General features: G+C 29.5%; 2 protein-coding genes across 3 annotated transcripts; one reads left to right on the top strand and one right to left on the bottom strand.

Annotated features, from left to right (window-relative positions):
- Positions 1–3,067: 3,067 nt before the first annotated feature.
- On the bottom strand, positions 3,068–8,253 carry LOC126839224 (ras-related protein Rab6). 2 transcript variants are annotated; one of them, XM_050574378.1, is made up of 7 exons: positions 7,925–8,253; positions 7,795–7,853; positions 7,681–7,734; positions 5,153–5,258; positions 4,370–4,575; positions 4,244–4,310; positions 3,068–3,519 (listed from the first exon to the last, which is right to left on the bottom strand). In XM_050574378.1, exons 1-7 carry the CDS (start codon positions 7,992–7,994, stop codon positions 3,449–3,451), a joined length of 633 nt encoding a protein of 210 aa, XP_050430335.1. In that variant the 5' UTR covers positions 7,995–8,253; the 3' UTR covers positions 3,068–3,448. The 2 variants fall into 2 exon arrangements, with proteins under 2 accessions (XP_050430335.1, XP_050430336.1); XM_050574379.1 differs by lacking the exon at positions 3,068–3,519 and adding an exon at positions 3,544–4,045 and having other exon boundaries at positions 7,925–8,252.
- Positions 8,254–8,407: 154 nt separating this feature from the next.
- Positions 8,408–12,153, top strand: LOC126839212 (dihydrolipoyl dehydrogenase, mitochondrial). Its single transcript, XM_050574358.1, has 11 exons — positions 8,408–8,626; positions 8,692–8,850; positions 8,933–9,071; positions 9,169–9,413; positions 9,776–9,877; positions 9,941–10,165; positions 10,961–11,097; positions 11,172–11,361; positions 11,456–11,593; positions 11,660–11,749; positions 11,844–12,153. The coding sequence occupies exons 1-11, from the start codon at positions 8,585–8,587 to the stop codon at positions 11,910–11,912; spliced, it is 1,536 nt and encodes a 511-aa protein (XP_050430315.1). The 5' UTR covers positions 8,408–8,584; the 3' UTR covers positions 11,913–12,153.
- The last annotated feature ends 10,089 nt before the right edge of the window (positions 12,154–22,242 follow it).

The following is a 22,242-nucleotide window of genomic DNA, read 5'->3' as shown; positions in this document are numbered from 1 at the left end:
CAACAAGATATTGGTTTTACAATGATATGCATGTATATTTATATACATTTGATTGTGCTTCATTTGAATTACACTGGTTTAGAGTTTAGACTGTGATTGTTTTTATACTTGTTTTTTTTTTTTAATTACCTATAGTATTTTACAAAAAAAGTTACTGCTTGCAACTCGTAAAAGAATTGGACAGTATATTGTCGTCATTGTAAGGATGATTTTGTACTTACAATTTGCATGCTTCAATTTGTAACGAAAATAACGTAATATAATACCTATTGAAATTTTAAATGCCGTCATTTACGATAAGAAGTATATAAAATATCAAAAAAAATAATCAATGCCAATAAACAAATTGAACTGCTGAATACCTTTCAATTCAGGAGCTGTCAATTTAAATTGTTTTTGAAACATATACATTTTTAAGCAATAAATAATTTTTTATATTGTGTTATATATAATTTAAAATATATAAATTAAATTAATTGTAATCAAATATAACAGCTAAAATTCATAACGATAAGTATTTTATTATTTGACACATAATACACATTTTTCAGTAAAACGTTCATTTTGGTGCACGAAAAAATGACAAAAAAAGGTATGTTTTAACATTAATGAAAAAAAATGTTTTCACTAGAAACATACATAACGTTCAACAAAATAAACTATTAAAAATTAAAAAAAAAAATTGTTTTGGTTACTTTAAGCTTAATTGAAAATTGACCTTTTAATTACGAATTTTTGTTAATTACGTAATTAATTTTTAACTTAGGATTTTGAAACTCAAACAGTTGTACTCAACGCAAAAAATACTACAATTTAGATGTGCTAATGATGATTTTTGACCAAAAATGTTATAATTTAAGTAACTTTTTGGTTTTTTGAGAATTTTTGGTCAATTTACTTAAAACGCGTTTAGCGACTAATAACATTTTTTTTTTTTATCTCAAATTTTCACCAAGTCTCTTTTTTTATGTATAGAACAGTTTTAAATGTTGGCACATTAACATTTCGAAGATTGATTATTTTTCGCGCCACCCTACCCAACACGCTGCACTTGTACTCCAGTTACACTCCTACAGTTAGATCCTTTGATTAGAGTCGTATAATCCTTTTTTTTGTATTTTAATGCGTTGAAGTTTATATTATAATACATAGACTTTTTATCATTTTACCCTTTGAACTGGTAATCAAATTTCGGTCTAGAAAAAGCTGTTTTTTTTATATATATATTTATAGTGTATTTTATTTAACTATATAGTGTAACCAGAGCTCAAGATGAAGAATATTGTGACATTATTTACAGGAACAACGCGGGAATTAAGGATGAGTGCAGGATTAGGATTAGTCTTTAGAGATGTCACCGTTGGCTTCTTCCTCGTGCAGATGACAGAAAGTTACAGAATTGAGCTCCATTTTGAAGGCATGGGCCGAGAGTAAATTGTGACTTATTCTAAGTCGCGCTTGGAGGAATTGAATCACATTAATTAAAAAATGTATACAGATAAGATTATATAACAAATAGAAATAATATATGTAAGAACTTAGAAACAAAAAAATAACTAAAAACACTAACATTATAAAGAGATAGCAGGAATATTGGAATTTGAGTAGAAAATTTTTCCAACATTATAATATGAAGCTATACAAAGTGATCTACTTATCGTGAACCACTCAATATCTCACTGGGTTTAAATAATAATTGCATTTTTTTTTATATAATGTGTTTATACAATGTGATCTCAATTTGTCACATTTTGTTTTTACCCCTCTCCCAACTTTATAGCAACTTTTGAAACTTAAATGGTAACGCATACGTTTCATTAACTTTTTAAATTGAGAATACCTAATGTACTAAAAGTTTTGACTGGTCGATAAGGCGCATAAGCAGTTTTGTATAACTACTTTTGAAGTTTCAATTTCTGGGCAGGAGAAAAGGTGGAGTGTAGTATTATTTTTATCAGTGCGCATCTCCCAACCGCACTTCCCTCCCATCATAACTTTAAAAATAGTTAGGTATCCAAAATTGATTATTATCCAGTCAAAATGTTTAGTACATTATTCTTAATATAAAAAGTTAATGAAATATATGCGTAACTGTTTAAGTTTCAAAAGTTGCTATCAAAAAAACTATGTTGGAAGGGGTAAAAACAAAAAAAATGTGACACATTAAGATCACATTGTATAAATACATTATAGAAAAAAAATGTAATTATTAATTAGACCCAGTGAGATATTGAGTGGTTCAATACAAAATGTATTATATAATACAACCTCAGTATTTTTCTCAACTAAATTATAATCGTCGTTATCGTGGAAAATTCTTCTTGGCTAAAGGAAATAGGAAGGACGATTAAATCCAATGCCGTTACCCGTTACTTCGAATTACCTGAAAACACGTCTCAGTTGCATGCTAAATAATTATTAATTAATAACTATCTACTTCCGCCTTCCTATCTTAATAATCTTCCATAGTATAAATTGTATTGTTTATTTTGTAGCTTGTTTTCAAAATTCTCCCTTCTATCAGGTCTCTCAGATGTGCATTTAATTTAAAGCGTTATCACCTTAGGATATTTTTTTACTAAATTAACATGTATTGTGTAATTTGTTTCTTCGTGGAAACCAATAAGCTTTCGTTAAAAACGCTTTTCACTGATTTAAGTCCTACAATTGTATCATTAATTTAACACATACTAGGTAATTTCATTTACTTTTACTTTGACTTCATAACATAACATTTGTTTCTTATACAGTGTTTGTAGCAACTGTGTTGTCATATTCTAAGAGTTAATGTTTCTAAAAAGTTTTTAGAACAGATACCTATTGATTAGAACCTGGTTCTTTACTTAAGGAAATTAAACAAACATAAAATAATAATATCATGTGTACATAATTACATAAAAATGAAATCAATTTTATTTTATTATAGATATTGTAACTTTTGCAATAAAATTACATTTGCAAGTTTTGTTAATATAATGACATAAAAAGCTATATTTTAAGAATAATTTATATTAATATCTATTATTTTTAATACAATATTGAACATGTTTTAGTTGTATAAAAAACATTAACATTATTTATCATATAAAAATTGCATTATTACTGGTACCATTAATATCTAATAAAGATATTACTTACCCTAATCAAAATTTAGTAATGATGCATTATTAAATGGTTTAGTATAACAAATTAATAATAAGAATAAAGTATATGACCGTTGACTAGTCTTTTGTGGGATAGAATAGTATTGCATTATTACAAAATTCAATTGTAATCAAACCAGTTAATCCTACTGAAAACAGATAACCCTCTTTCCAATATCCCACATTGTTACCAATTTAATAATACACGGCTTACATATAACTAAAAATTAAATCAATATTAATATTTATGATATAAAAAGCATATTAATATTTGAAAATATATAAAAAAAAATTATTGCAATAAATTAGCATATACAACTGTTATCAGATTCTTGAGAGTCCTCTTGATTTGTCGCATGGTTCTGCAAGTCAACGACTATAATTTGTGTTAAGGACAAGACGTATTATTAGAAAATAATTAAAAATAAAAGGCGATAATAAGTTTTAAACTATAAAATATATTTACAATAATATTTACCACAATACTATTAATAAATTTTAATAATTGTGAAATAAATAAAAATAATTGTTGACAAAAAAAAAAAATATAGATTTGTAAACGTTCTGGGAATGTTGAGTGAAATAGTCATTTTTCCAATCCCTTTTTTATAATCTTATTTTGTTTTAATTAGGCTACTAATTTCTTATATGAATTTATCAAACTTAAAACCAAATATTAATACAGGTCTCTCTTTATTATGTACACAATACATAAATGTAGACCAAAAAAAAAGTATTACTACTTAGAAAAAAGTTAGTCTTTTTTTTTTTTTTTAACTTATTTTACATAAAAATTGGATGGATTGTAAAGTATTTCTTTTTCACTATTTTATTTTAACATGCACAACTCTTCTCTGGATTTGCTGCATCATTTGGTGTATCTTTAAGCACGACTTCTTGCACTGGAAAACAAGCAAGAGTTAAGGAAACAAACATGCCAGAAATTAAATAGGTACCAAATAATAATAAAACGGCAGAATTTTGAAAGTAAGTTATATCAATAAATCAATTTTAGAAACACCAATTAAAAGTCATTGTTAATTATAGCTTAATTCAATTCATGCAAATTACTAAAATTGATTATAGTATAAAAAGGATACTGTCTTCAGGGGGCCTATTTTCAGCTACATCCATACCAGGTAGTGCGGCTGCTACTCTTCTGAACAACTAAATAAAAGTAAAACATATTGAATGTGAAGAAGCATATAAAATGTGGTAATACTAACTTGTTTCACATTATAACCAGCTTTAGCGCTAGTCTCAATAAACATGACATTAAGTTCTTTGGCTTTTCGCTCTCCATCTTCAGCCAATACTTGTCTTTTATCGGTTAAATCAGTTTTGTTTCCAACCAACATAATAATTACATCACTTCCCCGTTCGGTTCGAACATCATCTATCCATTTTGATGTTTGATGAAAAGAATTAGCATCTAATAAATTCAAACATTTATGATTAAAGAAATTGTATTCATACTGATGACATAGTGCACAGATGTGTTTGGTGGATTTGTTAAATAAGTATAGGAAATTTTTTTAAAAATTCATATTTCTATATAACTACATGTAATTATTAAAGTTCTGTTTTTTGAGAAGCATATTTCGATTTTTTGCCCACATTTGTTTAAAAAATTAATAATCATTATTATTATTTTGCTCTTTAACATCAAAATTACATTATTTATATACAAAATGTAGTATTTATTGCTGTACATCACTGTCAAAATTATGCACTTATGGTATTATACCTATGCACTACTCTATAAAAAAATATACATTTTAGTCTTGTTATTTCTAAAAAAGGTTGGCTCTTATGCCGGGTCCACACAGAGCGAACAATATTAAAATAAAACAAAAACACAATGTTTTTTACAATTTCTAAATAATTTTGTTTTTTTCAACAAAATGTTCTGTTTTTAAAAAAACAAAACCGTGTCCCGTTCGTGGTGGGAAATTTTGTCGATGTTTTTGTTTTGTTTGTGAATTATGAACACTATAGTATATATATACTTGTAATATCATAAACAACAACTGCAACTGTTGAATCTCTTATATATGAAGGAATGAGACTTCGAAACCTTTCTTGTCCAGCAGTATCCCATAGCTGTAATCTTACCTAATTTCATAACAAATCATGAATTATTACTGTATAATTGTAGTAGTGTATATTGTAGTCATATACAATTACATAAAAAGCAATTTGATAATACATTTCAAAAACATAAAAAGCAAAAAAGCCAGCTTGGTGGGGTAAGGGTAGTAGGGATGAAACACAGAAGGTCGGTGTAGTCACAGGGCTGAGGGAATTATTACAGCAGAGTGATTGAATCACTTAAAAAATTGTGTCAATGCAAATGTAGATTGTAGAAATATTTAATATCAATAAGTCATTGAAAAGACAACCATGTATTTTAATTTGTATTTTTAGTGGGTGGTGGATCCAATTAAGTTTAAGGATTGCTTGTCTATGATGATTAGTTGCTGTTGTTAACCATATATCATAAACAGCAACATAAAAAAGTATTTTCAGATACCTGCTGACTAATGATTTATTCATACATAGCAACCGAGAAATTTAAATTAGTCTTAATGTAAATTTTTCGTTTTTATTGAGGAGGGGAAAGGTTTTATTAATAAAAAAAAAGTTTAACTACAAAAGTTTGAGAATGTTATAGCTAAAAACTATGCTCAATAAAATGAAATAAAGAAAAAGTTTCTACCTCCTCTATAGTAAACGGTTTCAACATCTTTTTTTTTTTGGATTGTCAAAAGTTAATTAATAGAACATTCAGTATACAGTATATCTAACGAACGTTCCATAAAAATTTGTAACCAATTTTACTATTTTAAAAAATGTTATAGCTATACTCTGCGCCACGAGAGAAGTAACCCATTTCGCGCATGCCGACTAACGGCAGTGACTGTTGTTACGAGGCCCCGTTTCCCCCACTTTGTGCCATTCAGTATCGTGCTGAGACGTGCATACAGCGCAAAACAAGCGATATACAGAGTGATTGTATATAGAATATATTATTTATTATATTTGTGAATGATTATATTATATTGTCATTTATAAATTATATATTTTATTATTTATTTATTATTTAAAAGTAAAAAAGGATCCTTTTTTACAGAATGGTATGACGCATTGTCCATGACAATTGATTTTTTTTAATGGGTGAACATATTTCTGAAGAATCATTGTTTTGTTCAGTAGATGTAGTAGGTTCATTGACTGATTCTTCGTAGGAAACGTTCATTTAAATTAAAAAACAAAAATAACGACAATAATGTAAAGTTTAACAGTAAAAGCAAGCGAGTGGTTCAAAGATGTAAAACGTTATGAGTCTAGTGACTTGTGGCACACTATATCGAGTATACGTTATGATACACCCTATATATGAAGCGCTGCCGTCACTGCCGACCGTGGGTGTGGTCTATCGGTGGGGAGACGGGTTACTTCTCTCGTGGCGCGGAGTATAGCTGTAATTTGAAGTTGAAAATGAGTTAATTTTTTTAGGGCGTTTTTTTAAGACTTTGAAGAGGAAGACCTGAACATTTTTAATATTTTGACTATAAAAATACCTTTAGGTCAAATTTCTGATCCATAGATTTGCTACATGAAAAAATCCGTGCATCGGTTTAGGAAGTGTTGGGTTCCCATTTATTTTTCAAGGAAACTTGTTTTACTAAACCTTCAAGGTTCACAGAGCAAATAGATTGTGACAAACAATTAAGATTTACTAGTTATTTTTTTGTTTATAGTGCAATGTAGAATGTTTCAAAGTGTGAAAACGTAGCTAGACAAAGGCAAATTAGTATTAGGTATGTAATAATTTGATTTGACATTGTTACCATAACTCTTCACTAAACATTTTTAAAAATATAGAACAACGGATTCAAACTAAAGTCAAAATAAATTAGGATCAACAAGTATTCTAATTTAATTTTTAAGTTCATAAGAAACTGCAAAATATAAAACCTATTAAGATGTACAACTTTAACTGTCAACTATAGATACCAAAAACACAATTGTATAGTTGATTTTTCTGCTCCAACGCAGCTGGGGGCCCTAATCGTTTGCGGCTTTGTGACCCTGGATGGTAGGCTTTATCATGCTTATAACTATCCAATAATATGGTAATGTAATTGTGGTGAAAAATGTATAAGTTACTATGTGTATCCTAATTCTTAAATCCAATATCAATCAAAATGCTTTGATGATTTATCTATAATTATTCTGTAATGTCAATTGGACTATTGACATCGAGTGAATTAGCTATTAGACATTGATTAATACTAAAACGTCAAATACAATATTATCCGCTATATACTAAACTGTCCTTTTACTGACAAGTGTCATAATTACAAAAATATTATACACATTAATATATAATATAGAGCCCAAAAAAAATTTCTTGCCTTCAGGACAGTGTGCTAATATAAAATGCTTTAAAAATAATATCAAGGTTAGAGTAAAAAATGCTAAGTACCTAATTGCTTAGTTATAAAATCACACAAAACACATTTATACTTACAGTTCTATCTTCAAGGTACATAGTTTTAGACAAAAAATCAATACCAATAGTAGCCTGCAATAATAGACACATAACTATTTAACATAAAATAACAAATTTATAGTTTAAATTTACCTGGTATGTGTTGTCAAAACTATCATACATGAACCTTGTAATGAGTGATGTTTTACCCACTAAAAATAATTAAATTTTAACAACGGTGAACAATTACATCCATACCATTTTAATAATTGAGTTAACATACCGCTTTGTTCTCCCAAAAACACCAATTTGAATTTTCTTAGAGGATTACCGAAGTCTCCAGAAGACGACATACTTTAAAGATAACTGTTAATCTTAATTTCTAGGTATAATATACAAATCTAGCACTAAACAGAACACGTCATGATCAATCTTACAATACCCGTCACCCACTATTATAAAAGAAAGGTACTTCAAAATGTTTAGCTGCAAATTTTGATATCATTAAAATATAAATACTACATAAAATAAAATTAAACTAAAATTAAAACTGATTGTAGTGCTACAGCCTATAATATTATTAAACGCCACGTTCGATTGTAATCACACATTTATATTGTAGCCATTTTGATTTGATTACCCACATAGGTACACGGCAGCAGCAGCTGATGACTACCAAGGTAAGTACAGTTGAGTCGGCTTTGGTCGACCAACGATTTCTCGAGTTATCACTTGCCGACATCTTATTATTTATACCTACTCTGTACTCGGTAATTTTTGACATTTTGAAGGGCAATTGCCAATTAAGTAAAAAGATACTAGATAGCATATTCAGTACTGTATATTAGAATAATTTTTTATGTACTGTAAGCTTAAGTAATTTGTTGAGAATTGTCTTATTTATTTCTGTTAGTTGTAGTTAAAAATTAATTAAATTGTCAAAATGCAAACTAATGTATTCTGTAGATTATCTGCGGGCATAAAGGTTTGTATTGTACTTTAAATATAAAATTAAAAATATGACTAACGGTCCTATACATTGTTCACTAGCCAACTGTGTTAAGAAAATACAACCGTATAGAAATTGGTGATGTATTCTCTGTTGTGAATCGCCGTTATTCTAGTGGTGATTCTGTGGATTTAGTTGTCATTGGTTCAGGACCTGGTGGCTATGTAGCTGCTATCAAAGCTGCCCAGTTAGGCCTAAATGTAAGTTTAATACACTTTAACAAGTAATATTGTCCAGTATTCATATTATTACTATTAATAATTATTATGTAATTGGTATTAGACTGTATGTGTTGAAAAAAACCCAACACTTGGTGGCACATGTTTAAATGTGGGGTGTATTCCTTCTAAAGCTCTACTAAATAACTCACATTACTATCACATGGCTCATTCTGGTCAACTAAACAGCCGAGGAATTGAAGGTATGATGAGTTAGTTTTATACAAAATAGCAGTTTTTAATTTATACTTCTCAAAATATTTTAATATTTACTTATTTATTAAAAAATGTCTTGTTTAGTTGAGAATGTCAAGCTAAATCTAGATGCATTAATGAAAACTAAAACTAATGCTGTTAGTGCTTTAACTGGTGGTATTGCACATTTATTCAAATCCAACAAAGTTACATTAGCAAAAGGGCATGGTAAAATAAAGGATCCAAACACAGTGTCGGTACTCAAAGAAGATGGTTCCTCAGAAGATATAAAAACTAAGAATATTCTTATAGCTACTGGATCCGAAGTAACACCATTTCCAGGAATTGAAGTAAGCCAGCTAAACATAATAACCCAGTTTTTTTTTGCATATGGCATTAATGTCCAAGAGTAGGCCCAAAAGCCTAGTTCGGACGTCTGCTTGGCAGAATGGGTAGTTTTCTGCCAAGTTGTTGATAGGGGGATGGCCAGGTTCAAACTGGCAATGGTGCACGCATTGAAACCGCCTTAGTCCACTTGGCCACTCGTCCCAAATAACCCATTTAGGTATAAATCTACTTTACCGGACACCTTTTTCGCATATTCGTAATCAGCGTGAAAAATACTATAGAATCAAAATAATAAGGGGTCTGCTAAAGTAGATTTGTTCCCCCATTTATTTGTTTCCATTGGTATATTTATTTTTATTTTTAGATAGATGAAGAAACTGTGGTTTCTTCTACAGGAGCCTTAAAACTTTCAAAAGTCCCAAATAAAATGATTGTTATTGGAGCAGGTGTCATTGGACTTGAGCTAGTATGTTTTATAAATGCAAACGTATACATTTTTTAAAATAAAATAACCTTAATTGGGTTATAGGGATCTGTATGGAGTCGTTTAGGTGCACAAGTAACCGCTATTGAGTTCATGCCTTCAATTGGTGGTATTGGAATCGATGGTGAAATATCTAAACAGTTTCAGAAAATATTGACTAAACAAGGTATTGCGTTCAAGTTGGGTACTAAAGTAATAAGTGCTAATAAATCTGGTGGAAACATTTTTGTGGATGTTGAAAATGCTAAAGATCCGTCGAAAAAAGAAACTGTAAGTTTTTATATATTAATAATTATTAACGTTCAATTAGCATGGTGTCTGAAAAATATTTTATCTAAAAAAGACTATTCAAGATACTGAACTCTATGGTCGGTTATAGGCAATTTTTCAAAGTTATAAGCTAAAATTAATGTGTATATAGTTATTTTTTTTTACAATGAAGATTTTTCATTGTTAATAATTTTTTTTAAAATAGATTATCACAGTGCAATAAAAAAGTTTTTAGTTATTTCTAAAACCAAACATAACTACACTATAATGTGTAACCTAATTTGCTTAGTCCATCATGACTTAAGTGTAAAAATATTCAGCATCAAAGTCTGGCAGTTGAAAGTTTGGCAGCTTTGATAAATTAAAATGTTTTTCTAATATTTTATGAACAAAAACCTTCTTTTTATTTATTATGAAATAGCTATAAATTATGTTACTAAGTACATATATAAAAATCTGCCAATGTACAGCCTTCAGAAGTATTACATTTTACAGGTTTGATAATTGGTATGTTTAATCTAAAATTACTCATCAGTATAAATCTGATCTGTGTGACAAAACTTTTAACATACAAATGTTACCCCTCCTAAAAATAACTACCCGTAAAATATTTTTATTCTATAATCTAGTAATACAAACATCAAAGAGATTCTGAATACGGAACTCGAAAAATTTAAGTTACTGTTGTATTCGTCAATAATATAGAAAACGTGTAATATATATATAAGTTAAAAGCAAATTAAAATGTTTTTTTTCTTTGTTGATTTGTCTATAACGTTGGTCTTAATTTTGTAGTTGGATTGTGATGTGCTGTTAGTTAGTGTAGGACGACGACCTTATACCGAAAATTTAGGACTTGAAGAAAATAGCATTGAAAGAGATGCTAAGGGTAGAATACCTGTGAACTCTCGGTTCCAAACTGTTATACCAAAGTATGTATTTCTAAAACTAAATTTTCATGTTAAAACAAGAAAAATGTTATTCATATTTTTGTTATTGTTTTTAGTGTTTTCGCTATTGGTGATTGTATTCATGGTCCCATGTTGGCACATAAAGCAGAGGATGAAGGTATAGTTTGTGTTGAAGGTATTACTGGTGCTCCTGTACATATTGACTACAATTGTGTGCCATCTGTAATCTATACTCACCCAGAAGTAGCATGGGTTGGAAAATCTGAAGAAGATTTAAAAAATGAAGTAAAATATTTGATTACAAATTAATTAAAAAATTATTAAAACTTGAATAGGGTATTATATTTACTCTGTAATTTTAACCATTTAAAATGTCTAGGGTGTCGACTACAAAATAGGAAAATTTCCATTTGCTGCAAATAGTAGAGCAAAAACTAATAATGAAACTGATGGTTTTATAAAAGTAGTTGCTGACAAAGCTACAGACAAATTATTAGGATGTCACTTAATCGGACCTGTAAATTTAAAAACAATATTAAAATATCTTATAAATTTTAATAATTAAATTACTCTTTATTTTTAGGGTGTTGGGGAGATAGTAAATGAAGTTGTATTGGCTATGGAATATGGTGCATCATGTGAAGATATAGCTAGAGTGTGTCATGCACATCCGGTATGAACAAATATGTTATATATTTTTAATTTAAAAGTTAAATTAACTAAAAGATAAGCTAACAAATCATTATTTCAATTTTTTTATGTAACAGACTTGTTCAGAAGCATTGCGTGAAGCCAATTTAGCAGCATATTTTGGAAAAGCCATAAACTTTAGTTAATTAATCCTCTTTTAAAAATTTTCAAATTATACATATGTGACCTTTAACTTGCAAATGGAATGGCAACTTATTGCTTTAGTTACTCTTTTTTTTTTTTTTAGTTTTTACTTAAATTTTGTACTCTGAAAGTTGCTTCTATTAAAAATTATGTCATTTTCTTAATGTAAAATAATAATTATTAAGAATTTTTACCTCTCTTTGTCTATCACTTAAGCATAATAAAGTTAATATTTGTTTTGAAGGTTGTTAATAAGATTGTAAAATCTGATACTGTCATAGCTTCTAGATAATTGTGTTATGTAGTTTAAACTGCTGAATTACATTTTCTTGTATTCCAGATGGAAATTGTAACAAGCTTATTTCTCAAAAATTATCCTTTAAATATTTTAAACTCTGTTGTAAATACAACAGATATTAAAAATTTAATAATTATTAATTTCTGACTTAGTTTTAATTACACCATATAACACGATTAAGAGGTCTTAGAATTTGTTTAGTAAATAGTTATTTTACAACTTGCCTTTAAAGTTAAAAACACTTCTGTGACTGCAAACATTTTTGTACTTGTGAATTAAATAATTAGCATATAGTCTATTCTAAAAGAAAATATACTTGTGCAGAAACTAAAATGTATTACTTCTAGTTGTGCTCATGTATTATAGTTGAAATTAAAACCAGCACAGTATACACAGCCCACAGGCGTAGCTGATAGTAACAATTGTACTATGGAACTTAGAGCTTTATTATCCATTTTAATTATTAATTTACTTAACATTTTAAATTGCACTGCTGTATTTGTAATCATATTATATTTATGTAATAAAGTGACAAACCAGGAAAAAAATGAAATTGTTACAACTATAAATAAATATGTGGCTGTACATAAGGCTTCTTACGAGCAGTTAATTATTTAGATGGACTGTTAAAACTAAAATGGGTTGTGTATAAGATCCCATCTAGTAGTTATTTGAGTATTTAAATAATTCAATAGAAACAAATTTTAACAATAATTATAAATACAACTTATTCATATTGGAGCTAAAAAAAATGTAGCATGGAGTTACACAAGTTTATTTGGTAAACAGTAAAAGACAAATTATAAAAATATTTTAATTTTAAAAACTTAAACTAATATTATATTTGAGTTGGTTTTTTATTTTACTCATTATTCCTCTTCTAAAACGTTATGAAACTTTTCAAACATCAACTAACACCACAAGGTAAAAATCATATTTTAAGCTTTTTGTTTAAGATTAGTGCTAGTTGCGAGGTGAAGTCTGAAACATAAAAACCCGTCTAGGGCTAAGACATGGGCTATAGATGCTACAGACATATTTTCAAAACAAATCAAAAACTATTTAAGAAAAATTCGTGAAAAGTAGACAGTTAAAGCATTAACCATATATTTGTATGAAATGTGAAAAGGGTCACATCCTAAATCGTAATGGCAGATGGTTTACCATAGACCTATAAAGAAATAGACTGATAGTAGAGAGAGAGGTCCGAATATCGACATCGTTAAAAAGAGACAGAGAGAGTTGTTAGGTTAGTCATGGAAGAAATAATATTATCACGGAGAAATAGTAATATGATAATACCCGATAACGAAATTTGGTTACACCTCAAAGAGCCACTCGACAAACAACCACCGAAAATCGACACGGAGCCACTCCAAGGGGTACCAACATATACAATAATTATAAAAAATGCACGATTATTATTCGTGTATGTTGTGCGGCTAGTATTGTTTATTTAAAGGGGAAAACTTGTACATTTCATAATTAATGCAATAAGGCTTGGACTATTTTGAATTCACTGTGTGACCTGTCTCCTGTTTTGAGTTTTTTTATATAAGTTATAATCAAATCAGTTTTTATTATTGAAATTTATATAAAAAAAAAAACTTAAAGTATATGAAACAATATTTACAATATTATATTATAGTGATAATTTACCAACAATAAATTGTCTCTTGAGTTTGTAAAAAAAAATGTTTTTCAAAACATACTTACACGTTTTATAATAAGTAAAACAGAATGTTCATTGATAAAATTTCAATGAAATTATACATATTTTTTTAAATTATTTAATACCGATGTATTATACCTATCTATTTAAAACAATACATCGTGAATACCTCATACGAAACTATTCGATACCCGACAATAAAATTAAACACATTTACTTAAATACTTTACAACTTCCAATAACACAATAATAAATTATAGTTAAATATTATTTAATTCTGTATTATATATTTTCATATCAGTGTATTAGTTATCATGTTATCATGTTATACATGACAAAATAGATAGGTATGATGTCAAAATACGAGTTTATGAATCGAATGCGCAGAAATGGCGATAGCTTTTCTCCGCCTGTGATTGGCTATAAATTATATCTTATCAGGAAATTATATGCCCGCCAAAACTTTAGTTTGTAAATGATGTATATAATAAATAGAACTAAAGTAGAGAATAATTAACTATTAAGACTGTATAAAGGGTATATTTATTTTGTTTATTTAAATATAATTTAAAATGCCTCTTTGTGTTTTTGATGGATGTTTAAGTGGCAGTAGGCACAAAGGTCTCAACAAAAATCCACACATCCATCTTCACAAATTTCCTAAAAATGAGGAATTAAAAAAAAAAATGGGACTTGCAAATTCAAAGTAATAAACCTATTAAGTGTAGATAAAGGTAACAGATATTAAATATTTAGTTTTTCTCGAGATAAAAGGAGTTGGTGTTGTTGTAGCTGTGGTATGTTCATTACATTTCAATGCTAATGACATTGTTGAGAAAACTTTAGTACACAAATTAGCAGGCTATTCACCTCAAAAATCAAGGAGAGCCAAATTCAATACTATTGAGGTATGATATTAGTAAGATACTCAGGCACCGGTCCAAGTCTAAGTGTTCATAAAAAGGTGTAGGTCGCACATTGGACAAATATGAGTCGTACATTGGACCGGTGCCGATAATCATTTTACTATAACTACAATTTAGGTTATGTAATTTGTTTTAATAGAGAAGTATGGTACTTAAATTACATTTTGTATCATTTTTTTTTTTTTAATAATAATAGTTTTAGTCAAGACGGATTAGCTAATAGTACAACACCATATTTTATATGAAATTTCCTTATCTATATCATTCTTTTCAATTAGTACTAACCCTAAGTATTTAAACTGCTTGGCTCTGCTGAAAACATAGTTTTTTATACAATTAAATATATAATAAATATGTATTCATGTATATATTTTAAATCCATAGACAGGTTAAATGATGCAAAAAAGACTTCTTTCAATTACTTGTAAAAGCCTTTTCCTGCAACCAACATAGTTTAGTTTATCCTTATTCTAAGGAAAGGAATACAGTAGGTAGTTCTCTCTTGCTTTTTGCATTACAGTTGATGAGCCAGTATGTTTTGCGAGATGTACAAGCTGCTGTAGTAGTAGTTACTGTGTCTTACTGCTACGTCCCTTTAAGCGCCTTTAATTAGCAGGAGTTACTGTATATCTATTCTTAACCCCAACCCACAGGGGTTAGATTGTGAAAAGATCTATAAAATGTATATATTGTTATAATCTCATTCCTTGGTTTTTATACATTGGAGCATTAACTACACAATGTGTGATATTAAAGACATAACTCTATAAGAAATGTTTTGTCTATTAGGAAAAATCATTGGAATAACTATTAGATTTATAATTTTAATTAAAAATAAATTATTTTAACATAATGTCATCTCACGGAACACATGTAAGTGATAGCATGAATATTGATTACTACCGCCTGATAACGTTTGGAGCAAGATGGCCGATACTGCGTATCACGACAGTTGACATCATACCTATCTATTTTGTCATGATGTTATATATATGCCGAAAATAATAATTCCGAAAAAATTTAGAACCGAAACATATATTAACCGAAAATATAATAGCCGAAAAATATTTAAGTCGAAAATAATATTTACGAAAAATATTTAGGTCGAAAATAATGTCATCGAACGTATTTTAGCTGACACTTATTATTTGAACAGAACCTTATAAGTTATAAATTATAATAGTATACATAAACACTGTTACGCGCGTCGTGTGACCGCGTTGTGTCTACTGTCTACACTATTTTTATAACATCTGTGATAAGTTCCATTTGTTATTGAAATATACAGCTATTTTTTATTTTGTGGTTGATATTTTTTTTCATATACACTACCAATGCTTAATTGTTAGTATTTGTTTATACTTAGCTACACAATAGTAAATTCAAACAGGGACAACCTATGGTAGACTGGCGCCTTGCCGATGCCGAATAAAATGTTTATATATTATTAAGCCGGCAGTAGTTTTTTGGGGTCTTAAATAACCGGTACTGTTATTACTTAAATTTTAGTACTAACAATTTTTTCAGGTAATTGATACAGTTCATTGAAAAATATTATAATTCCTGGAGGTGTGATTTTCATAACATCAGGGACATGTGTATTCTTAAAAGTGAACAAAATTGCTGCGTTTACTCCTGGAATCCGTCTGCATTTATACTATGTGAAATTACTCCTATTCTCGGCACGTGCAATAGGAGTTTTTATACCAACTGGCCACGAGTCTTCCGTGCAGCGATTTAGATAAGGTGGCACAATAATATCAGGTGGACATTTTCTGTCCTCCAACGCATGTCGCATTGTTGATTGTTGCAGCCTAACCGATTAACTCCACTTTTTTCAAATTGCGAATAATAGTATGGTTGGATTAAAAAAGTGTATAATTTTCAGTGGCCAAGATAAATAACTCCATAGTTGAATTTTTCACCGCTACAGTGCGCTAAGTATACATTGGCAATTGTACTTGGCGCACTAAGTACATACATTGTTTCAAATAACTTTAACTGCCTATCCTGAAAATGTTCATTTTATGGAGTTCATCAGTTTGGCTCCTGAGCGCATCATTTGACAATTTGTTTATAATTATTTCTATTAAATTACTGATTTGAATATTTTCAAACACATTTTGGGCACTTTATAGTTGGAAGTTGGATGCTAGCTTATGCGTTTTTTTTCAGTACAGAAAAATTATTATTATTAATCCGAAATTCGACAAAAGACTGAGATTCCACTGTTAAAACTCAACCAATCAATTTACTTAAATAAAAAACGGTATAACACTGATTATCAGAAAATTAAAACATACATATTTCTTGAAAATTACTTAGCTTTAGTAATAATAGCGTTAAATAATTGAATAAATTATAATTACCTCTTTCGAAGAATCCATTGAATTCGCCGCCAGAATGTAGTATGTCAAACACATCAAAATAATGATATTTATATTCATTTTTGCGGTAATAATAAATGCTACTAATTCTCATATGACACTTAACTCTATCAAATCTACTACACGAATGTTTCATACGCTCTCAAGAACAGTCAGCTTTGTAAAAGTTGTTGCCAAAATAATATTTACTTAGTTTTGTCAAAGAAAGACACGTTACATTTTACTGCACAAACACGAGCAATAATAATAAAAAACACTTTTATCTGTTGAATATAATGTATTACGGTATTTTAATAAAAAAAAAAAAACCGATTCTTCGTGCCTTTTTTTTAGTGTAGAAAAACATTATACTACACCTTATATAATAGAAAATCGTTTTTCTTTAAATATATTTTTATTTATTGCACATATCAGAGTTACAGTCTGGGGAAATTTAGGCCATTTAAAAACTCTTACAGGGGTAGGTCACAGTGAAAGAGTGACGGGTTTTCTTCGAATTCTTCTTCTTCCATAGATATAAATCGCAATTCATCTTAATCGTTGTCATTTATAGTTCTCATGTCATGCAAAACCCTCTGTGAGGGTCTTAACTGATTTTGACTCATCGTCAACACGTTTTATAAATTTTAATAAAATGTTTTGTAATGGATTTAAGTCCCAGTTTAACAAGTTGTTTCTATTTTTCAACATTTCTATTGATTCCCCAGTATTAAGGTCTTTAGAGTTATTTACATATTTTAGTAATTTACTGTGCAAACATATTAAATAGGGTTTATGATAAATTGTTAAAAAAAAACAACTTCAAGAAGACATTTTAAATGAAAATACCTATAAAAATGTTAGGTCGGTATATAGGTAGTTATAAATTATATGTTTTTCCCTCCCATTTTTATATAGACAATCTGTACCTGCCTCTAGACGCAATAAGAGTATAAGCTAAGAGAAATATGAAAAAAAACAGCTTGACGAAAGCAGTCACCCATAGATGACAATTCCTATTTGTGTTTATTTTATTATTATTAATGTCTAGAAAACGTGTGTTTGTGTTTGTTGCATGTGTTATATGTAAAATAATAATAGATACTAATAGATAGATTTAATATCATGCATTAATAAGACAAAATAATCATAAACTCAATAAACTTTCTATAAACAATTTTTATTTACAATATAAAACAATATGTGTAAATAGAAACAATAAGAGCATAATATATTTTTGTAATTTAAGTAAATAATGCAAAAATGATGTTTGAACACAATTAAGTAATATTGTTTATAAGAATTAATTATAATATTAAACCTAATTTTTTTACTGCATGCTGTTTGGCTGTGTAATGTACAATGCTGCGTTTTCATACAAATCCCTGGTCGACTGATTTCCCAGATATGGTAAGAGTTTCACTGGTTTATTGGGTTGGTGCTTGCTTGTAGATTAGACTAGTTGAGTGGCTGCAAGGGGTCAACAATGGTATCATCAGATACGGGTTTGTGAAACGTTTAAGGTCAATTTTGGTATTTTTTAGCAGATCCGTTTAGGAATCACGCAAGTTGTTCCATTTAAACTGTGAAGACAGTTTCACCTGTTAATCAGAACAAAACATAAAGATATTATGATTTTTTTTTTTTTTAATTACTTACAGAACTGTATTTGTGTAGTAACCTTGTAGTAAATTTTCAAAACTTTTTCCCAAAAATTTAAGTTTCTATTGTACAAAAAATGAAAAAATAAAGTCAACAAGACGTTTTTTAATTACAATTATGATTTTTACTTACTTGTTTGATTGAGTTGCTAAGAAATTTCAATATATAGCACAACGCAGCACAACAAAAACATGCACAACGCTCCTGGGGCAATCCAAGATCTGAAGGCACAGATAAACAGACACATTCCTCAAAACTCGAGGACCAAATGGAGAGTTTGAAACTCCACAAAATACTTCAACAGCATCATCCGAAGAGAGCAAACCAAAATAAAGAGAAAATAAAGAGAGAAAACCAAAAAAAGAATTGAGCAAACACCACTCGTGCAGCATGAACTAGACGTGGAGACGCCGGAGCCTTAGATGATGAAATTTGGCAAACGGCAATGCTTCTGGGCGTTCTTTCACTGACGGCTTGGAAAAGCTAATTCCATCGCCTGTTTCAGAAGTTCGAAATTAATTTAATTGGGTTACAAATTGGCCACAAATAGTAATTATTATAAAATCTTAGGTATATAATACCGCAACATGATTAGCAAAAATATTAAGCTACAAAATTAATGGTGTGTGTTATTAGACAAATTTTGGAAAATATTGTACTTACTCGCTCTACGATGGCTAGTTTAGCTTCCAATTCTTCTATCCGACCGGTTGCTTTGACTAAGTGGTGTTCGGATATAGCCAGAACGGCTCTGACCACGTGAGACTTGGCTCTCAAGTTGGCTTTAAGCTCCGCCATCTCCTCTTCTTTGGCCATATCTAATACAAAAAAAAAATACTAATAATAAAATACGGTTTATTATCCAAATCTTTCCAAAGACTTTTAAACTGACATAAACATAATGTATTAAAACAACTCTTTTGTTTACCTTTTTCAAACTCTTATAAACAACCGCTCGCTATTACATTAAAATTAATTAATATTATAATAATTTTGTTTTAAATATTATATAAGGAACTTGGCATAAAAACTGTAGCTTAAACATACCTATCTACTATTCGACGAAAACCTCCAATGTTGTTGTGCGAATTTCAATTTATTTAGCATTTTAATATATTAAACACTTTTATTATAACGACAATTTTATAATAAGCTACAAAATTAATGGTGTGTGTTGTATTAGACAAATTTTGGAAATGATTGTACTTACTTGTTCGGGCTAGTTGCAATTCTTCTATCCGACCGGCTGCTTTGCCTAAGTGGTGTTCGGATATAGCTTGAACGGCTCTAACCACGTGAGACTTAGCTCTCAAGTTGGCTTTAAGCTCAGCGATCTCTTCTTCTTTGGCCATATCTAATACAAAAAGAAAAAATACTAATAATGAAATACGGTTTATTTTCCAAATCCTCCCTGATAAACCTTGTCGAATATATTGTACTTACCGTCCTTGACCATGTTCGCAATGTCGCGTTCAAGTTTAAGTGCAAGTCCACTGTGGTCGGTCATGATTGATTGGCATTGTGCAGCTTTTGCAACGATGCCAGTTAAACCGGCCTGGACCACCTGCAGTTCTTTTTTCAGCATTGCGTTTTCTATCTGGACTTTAGCATTTTTCATGCGCTGTCTTTTCATTTTTAGCTGGCCGTGTACTTGAAGCAGAAAAACAAATTGTTCAAAATTAAATTTTTACAATTTTTTTAATTTTAACATTTACCAATGTGTTGGCGCTTGACAGTCGCCAGTGTCATTTTAAGACTTTGGTTTTCGGTGACAAGTTTTTCGTTGTCGTTCTTGACATGTGCCAAATTTGATTGAAGTCCTTTTAATTGATCTTTAATTTGGTCTCGTTCTTGAAGCACATCATCTATGGCTCGATTGCTTTGCAGAACATACCTGGCTTCGTCGCATTGGGCCTTTAACCCAACGACAACGTTAACAAGCTGTTGCCTGTTAAAGTTTTTGTTGGGTTGTATGCCCAATGCGACGCTTAAGTTTTCTACAAGCCAATCCAACTGTTGTCTCGCCTCTCTCAATGGCTCCTGGTCCTTCATTTTGTGGTCTACAGCTCCAATTGCGTTTGACATTGTTGAAGATACAGTTATAGTTTCGAGTTCAGTCCAAGAACTAAAAATCGAAGAATATCTAAACAATTAATATAGCAAAGAAAGAATTATACCAAGACTATAATGAAGTCAAAAATACTTTTGTTTGTTATAAATATAAACACGAAACTTAGTGTTGACAACGACGCTTGTAAACGGATAAATTTGAACCAACAAATTGTTTGTTAAATTTATTTAAAAGCTGTTTCGATTTTAAATTAGAACCCCCCCCCCAAAAAAAAAAAAAAAATTATTGTAGATGTCTACATTCGGTGTGCGCTGGACAGTAATACAAGTATAAATGAATTTGACTTCGGATTTTTGGGAAAATTGTCTATTATGTTATAGCCCCGTCGTTAATCTGCTTTAAGCTTTTAAAAAAGTGAAAAAAAAAGACAAGGTTACATTTCGTCTACCACTAAGGGTACAATTATTATTGTATTGATAAATACATAATAATATTTTATGTAAGAAATAACATTCACACGATTCATCAAATCAAAACATATTTTATTAGTACAATTATAACATTTTTTTTACAAGTACAGTATGATTTAAATTGAAATTGAAATAAAGATACATGTTTTGAACGTTTTACATTAACGAATAAAGTATAACCAAAATAGGTGTAAATGATTGAAAAAGAAAAATTTTAAAAATGATTTCCAATGCAATTGTGCAGTTAAAAATCAACATTTCAACATGTTTTTGTACTGCAGTTTTTCAAAAACGTGAAAATGCGAACGCTATAGTCATTGATAAACTTTATGTAAGATTGATATAAATCGAATTCAAGAGTATCTTTATAGTGCAGTTGAATTTCACCAATAACCGTAGTTGCTTTTTCCGATTGGCGCTGAACCGGGTGTGTCGAATATTCTAATAGTGGGATATTTAAAACACGGCATAACCTTTTGTGTTCATGTTGGAATTTTCCAGACATATAGTCTGCGTTTTGTTTAAAATAATCTGCACCGTGTTTCAAGATGATACTGTTGAGTTCACAGAAGACATCGTCGTCGTTTAAGTGTAACGCGTTAATAACGCGCGGTAAAACCATTTGGAAATCTTCAATCAAAAATCAACGTCTTCGTCTGTATCATAAGCGGCTAGTTTTGGCCTTGAGCTTATCATACGACTTATTTGCATCAGGAATTCCCACGTGAGTCGTACCAACATAAATCTAAATATGCCAACAATGATAATGTTAAGATTGCCAAACGTGAGTAATCCTTGCAACCCACTGTTTTTGGGAAACTTTACACAACAATTCATCGTTTGATTCAACGCATTCCAAGTGTCCGA

This window comes from Adelges cooleyi, unplaced genomic scaffold (assembly GCF_023614345.1).
Source record: "Adelges cooleyi isolate 19-005CV unplaced genomic scaffold, UGA_ACOO_1.1 ACOO_flye_CR_arks_rails_tigmint_CR_PRNA_30, whole genome shotgun sequence".
In the NCBI taxonomy this organism is placed as follows: Eukaryota; Metazoa; Arthropoda; class Insecta; order Hemiptera; family Adelgidae; genus Adelges; species Adelges cooleyi.
The sequence above is the reverse complement of the archived record's forward strand: the minus strand, read 5'-3'. Positions and strand labels throughout refer to the sequence as shown.

What these genes read in the sequence shown, in the direction of transcription:
- LOC126839212 (XM_050574358.1), top strand. Translation starts at nt 8,585, where the DNA reads ATGCAAACTAATGTATTCTGTAGATTATCTGCGGGCATAAAG. An exon ending in GATTATCTGCGGGCATAAAG is followed by an intron (nt 8,627 to 8,691) that starts GTTTGTATTGTA and finishes ATTGTTCACTAG; the next exon opens with CCAACTGTGTTAAGAAAATA. An exon ending in GTGTCATTGGACTTGAGCTA is followed by an intron (nt 9,878 to 9,940) that starts GTATGTTTTATA and finishes ATTGGGTTATAG; the next exon opens with GGATCTGTATGGAGTCGTTT.
- LOC126839224 (XM_050574378.1), bottom strand. Translation starts at nt 7,994, where the DNA reads ATGTCGTCTTCTGGAGACTTCGGTAATCCTCTAAGAAAATTCAAATTG. An exon ending in TGTACCTTGAAGATAGAACT is followed by an intron (nt 5,259 to 7,680) that starts GTAAGTATAAAT and finishes TTATGAAATTAG; the next exon opens with GTAAGATTACAGCTATGGGA. An exon ending in AAATAGGCCCCCTGAAGACA is followed by an intron (nt 3,520 to 4,243) that starts GTATCCTTTTTA and finishes CACAAATTATAG; the next exon opens with TCGTTGACTTGCAGAACCAT.